The sequence below is a fragment of the Condylura cristata genome, unplaced genomic scaffold (assembly GCF_000260355.1).
Source record: "Condylura cristata isolate star-nosed mole 26May11 unplaced genomic scaffold, ConCri1.0 scaffold00003, whole genome shotgun sequence".
NCBI classification, from domain to species: domain Eukaryota; kingdom Metazoa; phylum Chordata; class Mammalia; order Eulipotyphla; family Talpidae; genus Condylura; species Condylura cristata.
Genome location: NW_004567104.1, coordinates 19,420,174 through 19,429,176, shown reverse-complemented (window position 1 = coordinate 19,429,176; position 9,003 = coordinate 19,420,174). Strand labels below are relative to the sequence as shown.

Genomic DNA, 9,003 nt, shown 5'->3' with positions numbered 1-9,003 from the left:
CCTTCCAGGGTGACCCTGACTGTGGAGTGGCTGGGACTTGTGGGTTTTTTGGTTCGCCCTTTGCTTCTTGCCTTGTTCCCCCCCTTCGGGCACCCCTTGTTGCGGCCCTGGAGATGCAACCCTTCTGCCTCTCAGGGTGCTTAAAGGCATTGCTTCTTCCTCCTTTACAACCTTTCAGCCGGACCCTCCTCCCTCCTTACTGTGGAAGGGATACCAGAGTCTTTGGAGCTTACTGGGGGTGACCCCATGTCAGAGCTGGATGAGGGCAGTAGGAGGCACCTCCTTGAACCATTTTCTTTTCTGCCCTCCACCCCTCATTCTCCATCCTCATCCCCCATGGCCTGGGGCCAGAAATGGAACTGGGCTTTGCATCAGTCCAAGAGGACTGTGACAGCTGCCAGAGAACATTCTGGCATTAGAGGGTTTTCTGGAGGCTTCCAGAAAGGGCTGACCCCACTGCTCCACTGCTCCCTCTGACCTGCTCTAGTTCCAGAACATAGCTTGGAGGCACTCCAGGGAGAAGTTGGGGAGCTCAGATTTACTCCCCAATATGTGTATGCTACCATACACTCGCTAGCTCCTGCCACTCCTCCTCCCGCCTGACTCTGCTCAGATGGCCTCCCTGCCCACATCCTGCCCACATCCTGCCCCACCTGGCCATCCTCCCCCTAGTGTCTCCCCTGGTGGAAACTCACCTGCCTTCAGATCCTGTGGATCCTTTCTCCCTAACCCTTGGCCTGGGGCTGTTTCCCCTGGGAAATGGCTGTCCCTGCCCTAACCTGACTGGTGGGCAGTGAGGGGGCAGAGATGGCGACTTATTGAGAGTTGGGTAAGCGGGGATGTCTAGGATCCAGTTTAGGCCAAGGGAACTCAGCCATGCTTATTCCTCTCTCATCTCAAGTATCCACTTCACGTGTCTTCTGGGCCCCAGCTCAGACGTCAGTGCGGGGTGGGGAAGCTGGTGCTGGCACACCGCCCCTCAAGGCCAGGGGAGGCAGCGCTCTCCTGGGACAGGAGCCCCAGAGGGGGGCGGGCTCTAGCCAGCCCAGCATGGCCCAAACCCCCAGCACAGGGCAGCAGCACTGCGCTCCTGGGCCACATTCTTCCTTTTCTTTCCCAAGGCTGCTCCTTGGACACCTCTGACGATTGTGAAGGTGCAGAAGCTATGGAAAAGGAGATCAGTGCTCTGAGTGTAATTTGCTTCCTCCTTACTTCTTTCCTGGTCTCCTCATGCCTGCTTCTCCTGCCTCCTCTTCCTCCCCCAACCAACCTCCCGCTTCTCTTTGATTCCTGACTCCTGCCTAATCCAGGAAGCCGAGGTCCCTGGGTCTGCAAAGTGGCTCAGCCCTCCCAGCCCAGCATGCTCCCCATCATCCTCTCCTTAGCAGTGAACCTGCTGATTTGGTCAAATTAGGGGGCTCCTCTTGGGATACTGAGTGACCAGGTGGGAGGGCTGGGTTGAGCCCCATGCTGCAACCCCACCGGAACCTGCCCGGAATCTCCATGTGGGCCTGGTCCAGGTTGGGCACCCCTGTACTAACTCTGAGTGCCTGTGATCCCCACTCTTCCAGCTCTCAGGACTTTTCCAGCTGGATGACAGTTACGAAACCTGTTCTTCCAAATCTATGGTGGAAACGGGAGAAACCATCCCGGGAGAAAGCATCCCGGGAGGAAAAGAAGGCAGTGAGGAAGACACGTGAGTGTGAGACAGCAAACTACGCAAATTTGTTAGCCATTGTTTCTCTGACTTTCTTCTTGAAATTTCAGGACAACAAACAAAACCGAGGACAGTGCTGGGGTGTCTGCTGGGCTGCTTGCCCCTGCAGGAGAGAAGACTGGTGTCCAGGCAAAGGCCTTGGCAGCCCAGGAAGGCTGCCTGAAGACCCCCGCGGCAGAGAACTGACCAGCATTCCAGACACCCACGTCCGGGCTCAGCTGAAGCCCAGGAGAGGCTGCTGTGGTCACTGACGGCTGTGCCCGCCCCTCAGCAGAAAGCAGCAAAGTGGCCTAAGAGTCTCCAGGTCTGCAGGGTTGGCAGGGCACGCCAGGGCTGCCTCCCAGGAACTTGAAGGCTGTCCCCCTTCTTCCACCGCGGTTCCCTTGCCCCTGAGGGACTGAGGGATGCCCGTGCCCACCACATTAGCCCGACCCAGTGTGGAGGGCTCAACAGAGGAGTTCTCAAGGCAAAGGGCCCGCGAGGGAAGGATTGTCTTTGGAAAGCTGTCTCGTGCCCTGCGGGGTGTTCAGCAGCACCCCTCCTGTGCCCACTGGGTGCCTGTACAGCCTCAACCACCCACCCAGACGGGGAAATCCGAACTGCCAAATTCACCATGGGGTGGCAGTGGCTGAGAACCTGTTTTCCGAACTTTGGAGGCACCTGAATGCCTCAAACTCTACCGGCACAACCCTGCTGCTCTTCTGGAATCTCTGCAAGGATGTTAATGTGGCGCTTGTGTAACTTTGTGCCAGGATTGCTGGTCTCAGAGAGGGTGGTTATTCGTCAGTTTCTGAGAGATTTAAGTTTCGAGTTATTAGGTTTTAAATTCGTTTCAGTTCCATTTTCGTTTTGTTACTTTTTAGTTAGTTTTCACTTATTTTAATTTTGTAGTTATTTACTGTTGTGGTTTGTAATTCTTTTGTCTTCGAGCTTATTTCGTTTTTGCGTATCTCGTTTTCCAGTTACTTACTTAAGGCTATTTTGCTTTGAGAGTTATATATTTCCAGGCTAGCTTAGAACTGTTACTTTTTAATTCTCCTTACAATTTTTAACATCTGCATTATTTATTTTCATAGTTACTCTATTTTTAATTAATGGCATTTTGGGTTATTTACTTATAGAGTTACTTATTTGAATACTAAAAACTCACTGGATGTTTTTGAATTATTTTAGCTATTAATTTTCAGAGAAATATAATTTGTTACTCTGGTTTTTCCTATTAAGTAATTTTAAAAATTACTTGTATTCAGTTATTTATTCTCAATTGTTTTAGGTTCTGGGTTTTTTTATTTTTATATTCTTTTGTTTTGTTATTTAGTTATTTGGTTATAAGTTATTTCATTTTCAGTTACTGCATTTTGAACAATTTTTTCTGAATTTTTTTTATTTTCAGAATTTTTGAGAGTTGGTTTCTGAGTTATTTTAATTTGTAATTATTTTCATTTATCTCTTGTCAGTTATGTCTTTGCCTTTTAATTTTGTCTATCCTATGTTTTTACTCATTTCATTTTCAGATTTGTTTATTTTTTAAAGAATTTTTAGTATTAAAATTGCCTAGTCTGTCCTTCAGGATCTAGTCAAAAGAGGCTCATTATTCCAGTTATTTTAACAGAGAATTTAATATAAATGATTTTTAACTGGCTATTGAAAAGTTTAAAAGGGTAAAACAAGTAAAAATGAAATATGGAGAGTTAAACTACTAAAAGCAGCTCAGTGGTTGAGGGGACGGGGGAAGAATCTAGAATTCTCCCAACTCAGAAGCTTGAGGTGGCCCACACACTAGGGGTTAGCCCCCGTAGGGAGGCTGTGCTGTCCAGTCGATGAGTACCCCAGGAACGGGAAAGAATGGGATGCAGAGCTATGCAGACTGCTTCCTGCCACTGGTACTGGTGTCTCTCAAAGGTTGTGATGAGGTTGCTTGTGGAACTGTCAGGAAAATGGCAAGTTGTGACTTCCCAGAGCCCTCTATTGCTCCCAGGGTAGAGATCAGTTGGTTGCTAGGATGCTCACAGGAAACCCAATACACAGGGGCTCCACTCCCTCCACCAACCTCTAGCCAGCCAACCTTGCTGGCCAAGCCTGACAGAAGCAGCTGGCCCCAGACCACAAGGAGAGAGTAGAAGAGCAGGCCAGGCACTGAGAAACATAGCTGATGATCAGCATATTGATCTCTGTCTGCAATTGTTTAGCTTTCAAATTAGTTTTGAACTCAGTTTTGAAATTGTGAAGGGTGATTTCTTTTTAACTTTTTTCCCTAGCTGTGGGATCTGAGTTTCCAATCCGTCAATTTGTTTCGGGAATGAAACAGGAAACATTTGGTCGTAATCTCTGCCATGAGACTATGAAAATCACTGTGGAATCCAAGGAGACAAAAATTGTTTCACTGTGTTCATAAGGAAATCTATTGACTATGTGGCCCCCAAACAAGGCAGAGATTGAGGGGAGCCTGTGGAGGGTGCTGCTCAGCACAACTGTCCAGCAGAGTACTCTTCTTTGACATTTTTCTTAGAGTCCAACTGTGTTGTAAAGTCACCCTCTCTTGCCCCCATTCCTAGTAACAAAGTGTCTTTCTCGGCAGAGTATGCTTCAACATGTGGACTATAATCCTTATTATTTTCACAACAAAATAAACTTCTTCCCACATTTCCAGGAGACCTTAGAACTTTGCTTGCATTATGTCATAACCCACATTGTTCCAATTTAACCATAGGAACGTTTCTATCTGTATGAATCTGTAAGTCACTCAATTCAACACCTACTCCAGGCACCCCCTGGAGGAAGGGGCTGGCCCAGGCGGGACCAGGGGGCATGAAGATGAAGGAACAGCTCACAGTTCATTTGAGGGAGATGGTTTGGATCAGATCACCCCAGTGTGGTTTGAGGAACACTACGGGACTCTGTGGCCCACCCCTGACTCCTAGTGTTGCCAGGTGGGGGTGCCAGCTCAGAGGAGGAGGAGGAGGAGAAGCATCCAGAATGGCTAATGGAGGCGCTGCCGTTAGGTGCTGGCCCCAGTGTTTGCAGCAGGCAGGCTTCAGGAGGGAGCCAGCCCCAGAGTCCGTGTTCTTCTTGCTCTTACTGTTCTAACCACAGCTTTCCAAGGCACTCTGACCTGCTCTTTCTGGAATTATTCACTTCATTCCCGGCTCTCTCCTTGTTCACCCACTCTTTTCCACATATCCTTGAAGGTGAATCCTTCCCTCCTCCACATCTGAGTTGTGAATTAATGTCTGTGGAACGGGGGAAGGTTGAGACCAGCCTTCTCTGAGGTGCAGGTGAGGACAACTGCAGGCTAGGCAGAGAGAAGGGCAGAGGCGGCTGCTGTGGGGCCACAGAGTAGAGCTGCAGACCACGGCGGTGGGGAGCGGGCTCTTGGAATAACCAATCTTCACCTTCAACTGCATTCAACAGCCTTTATTTCCTAGGGTGTGGCTGCCTATCCCATAGCAGGAAACCTGCATTAGATCCAACCCAGGCCTGTGAATTCAAGAGACTGGAATTTTTAAAAGCACACAGAGACTTTTGTTGCATTAAACTTTTCTCCTTTGTTCTCTTTGATTATCTTAACAATCACACTACATTTCTCAATGAAAATATGTCATAACTATAGTTAGACAGTTAGACAGGAGAGGTTATTCTACTCAGGAACCATCACTTGGATCTCCTTAAAGACTTTTGACCACTGCCTACTCAAGTGCTCACTACAGAAGCACAGCCCTAAGTTTTCTCAATTCAGTTGTTTTCTGAGTCTACAGAAATGGCCACACTTGATGGTGTTGACAGAATATAAAGTGCCCAGACTTCACAAAAGGAAACACCACAAGTCTCACAACCCCAACAAGACCACTAAAATGGCAACCAGACATGCCATTTAAAAACAAATGTCATTGCTGATGTCCCCAGGTGCTGACCCCTAGTGCTCTGGGACAGGTCAAAGCTCTCCCCTTCCACTTTGGCCACTTTGCCCATACCTCACACTGCTGCTTTGCTGACAGATATCCCCTGGAAGAAAGGTCCTCTGCTGGGCTCAGGGAATCATACCTCAGTGAATGCAAAGTGGACTATGAGGTGGCATGGTGCCAGCGGAGTTATTCTCCTAAGGCCACGCAAGACACATGGGATGCTCCCAGCAGACTCACTCTCTCTGCTCCTATAGGACACTTGCACACAGCTCACTCAGGAAATAGTTGTTATTTTTTTTAGACTTATTAAAAATTGGGGCCCTCCCTGGTGGCACAGTAGGTTAAAGCACAGCACAAAGAAGCTTAAGCCACTTCCAAATAAGTTTGATCCCCTCCTGCCCCGGAGGTGACCACATGGCATGGCAGACCTCTCCTGACCCGCCCGCTGCTCCCCTCAGCAGTGTACTTCTACGATCTGCCTGTTCTGCTCCCTGCTCTGTCTCTGGTGAATCCTCTCACCCTCTGCATCTCTGGCCTGTACCCCAGTTCTGTACGAATAAATAAATAAATCTTAAAAAAAAATTGGAAGGGGAAAGATAAAGAGTGGCTCTTGTGTGGGTGAAGTTCATGTTGTTTTTCCTTTTGAGTAAATGGAAAGACTAAGAATTGTGAGATTAAAATCCCAGCCCTCTTTTACAAGTTGTCCAAACTATACAAGTCTATATTATGTTGCCTGCTTCCCACTAGAGGGACTCAGATTTCAACTTATTGCTGAGGAGTGGAAAGGCAGGAACTCCAGAGGCAAGTGGCCTGACTGATGCAGTAGCACTAAAAACAACCCTAGATCTGTCAAATCTGGTGGTAGTTGGATTCCATAGTCAACACCAAACATGCATTATGAAACAGTCAAAAAGGTTAAAGATCCTTTACACCAGCATTTAACATGGTATATTTTGTAGAACGGGCAGATGAATGTAAAATTTTAATGTTAATCTCACAACAACAAAAAAATTATTTATCTAAACAATTATATCAACAATTCATATTCCAGTCCTCCTTGTGTTGATCCAAATTAGAGGACTAAAGGATATGAGAACTCTTGCGGGAAGGAAGTCTGTATGCTCCTATTAAACTCATGAATTCCTAAACTTATTTGACCACAAAAACCTCTTCTTTATGGACAAGAACATTCCATATGCTTTAGTAGGGAGAAAGGCTAAGTTGCTATAACAAAGAGATCCAACAATACAGGGACTTAGAAAATTCTGTCTCATGAGACAGCAGGGGTTGGGATGCAGATGGTTCTGCTCCATTGAGAGATACCTGGTTCTTTCCTTTTAGTTCTTCCATCATCCCCTGGAACATTGTCCTAATCTCCCTCATCAAAAGGATCTCAGGAATGTCTAGTTTCCAGCTCAAAGAAAGGAGATAGAACGTTGAAGATGGCAAGCACAGTTTAAAATTAAGCCCAGCTTGCAGATGGCACACACACCTTGCCTTAGATTCTTTAAATAAAAGCTTTGCTGCCTGGCCCACACCAGCCTACAACAAAGGTAGCCTGTAGCTTGGGGACCTAACTGGGAGGCCATTGCCCAGCTCCAACTTTATTACAATGTGTCTGTGTAACCCAGCCAGCTTGTTGCAAAGCATGGACAAGAATCCAAGTCTCTCAACAGTTACACCAGAATTTTTATTCTGCACTAACATACGTTTAATCATCAACAAGTATCAAACAAATAAACAATCATACTCAGGTATCAGTGGCCTGTATGAGGATCCAAATTATTTAAACAGGGCAGGCCAATCCATGATTTAGTTCACTGTCCAAACAGGACTTGGGACCACTCTGGCTCCCAATTTCTTTTCCCTAGGCTGTCTCACCAGTCAAGCTTCCAGATGGTTTCAGCTCTAGCTGATGTGTTGGCTAAGAACTCATGAGGGAATCCAACCTGAAAGAACTTGGATTCATAAGTGAAGTAAGTAGGAGAAAGACAATACTGGCTGGTGTCACTTAGGTGTGGAATACGGAGAAACAAACAAAAGGTCAAATAAAGCCAAAACAATAACGTACCCTAGAAATCTGACTGTAGAACTGAGGCTACCAGAGGGGGAGGAAAAGGAGGAGGAGAGAGGTCAAAGCGGGGAGGGAGCACTATGGACTGTGGTAGAGGACTGTGGGTGATTTGTGAGAGGGAGTAGTGTGGTAACAATACTTGAAGGGGGAAACTCTAAATTACAATATTGTGATTTTTTTTTACCTCAGTAAATAAATAAATAAAGTGAATAAATTAAGTCCCTTGGAAAAGGAAAAGTGGGGGTGGAGGGGTAACCTGGTTAGTCCAGATTGTACTGACAGACAATAGATCTCTATGTAGCTGTTAAAAATCTTTTCCACTTGAGATGTAGAATGTTAGAAAAGGCACCATTCCCAAGCTTGCAAGATCGAAAGTTTGGGAAATACACAAATTCATGAGTTTTCTTGAATCCTTAAGAAATCTGAGTCCACAAGACAACCATCTAACCTGAAATCTGAGGAAAGACAGGCACCTCCCAAGAAAGACGTGACTTCAGTTTTTGTTTGCCTGGGGCAGCCGCTGCTATATACACTAGTAAATTCAGTAAAATTGTTGCTGATGTCCCAGGAACACTGCAAGGGAAAACAGAAAGCCTGGGACCACAAGTACAATATAAATTTGCACCCACTTGCTGAGGCAGATGTTTCTCTAGTAATCTCAAAGCACACTCACAAAAATGAATAGAGAAATTCCTGGGAAGGCATGTTTCCTGGCTCAGTCTTGCGGGAGGGAAGTATCAGTTACTCAAGGAAAGATGGGATCTGAGATGAGACTCATATTCTATTGCTCTATTTCTCCTGCAGAACCAACTGTGGGCTAAGGGCTATAAACCCACCCATAGAGGGTTGGTAAGTCCAGCAGACCTGGGGAGAGGTAACAGAAAGAAATCCAATATCAAATCCCAGGGAAGGGGCGAGAACTTGTGCTGGTGGAGAGACAGAAATACTTGGGAGGTTACCTTCATCAAGCCCTGGGCACATGCATGATTGAGGTTAATCAGAACAGAGCTCCTCACCCCTCAAGATCACTACCACATAACAAACTCTGACTAACAAGTAACAATAGAATATGACTAGAACTACAGGTTCACGGGAAAGAGACTCTAACATATAGTAGGGAAGACACTGAGGAAAACATTTCGGCAAACAAATACCCTAAACACAGGTTAGCACTTGTAGAGTTTGAAGCATGGGACGTAATTAGGGTGACTATAAAAACACAAATCGGCCCTCCCTGGTGGCGCAGCGCATTAAAGTGCAGCACTAAGAAGCTAAAGCTACTTCCGCATGAGTTCGATTCCCGCCTGCCC

At 46.5% G+C, this 9,003-nt stretch overlaps 1 protein-coding gene across 4 annotated transcripts in view; it reads left to right on the top strand.

The window, feature by feature from the left end:
* The window catches only part of MCF2L2 (MCF.2 cell line derived transforming sequence-like 2), a 119,882-nt gene extending 117,034 nt beyond the window's left edge, over nt 1–2,848 (top strand). For 3 of the 4 annotated variants that reach the window (XM_012733581.1, XM_012733572.1, XM_012733566.1), the window contains exons 20-22: nt 1,122–1,192; nt 1,572–1,696; nt 1,768–2,846. In XM_012733581.1, coding sequence (XP_012589035.1) covers nt 1,122–1,192; nt 1,572–1,696; nt 1,768–1,903 — 332 coding nt within the window. In that variant the 3' untranslated portion in view covers nt 1,904–2,846. Of the gene's footprint in view, nt 1–1,121; nt 1,193–1,571; nt 1,697–1,767 lie in introns of all 4 variants that reach the window. The other variant, XM_012733560.1, reaches the window with a different exon arrangement.
* The last annotated feature ends 6,155 nt before the right edge of the window (nt 2,849–9,003 follow it).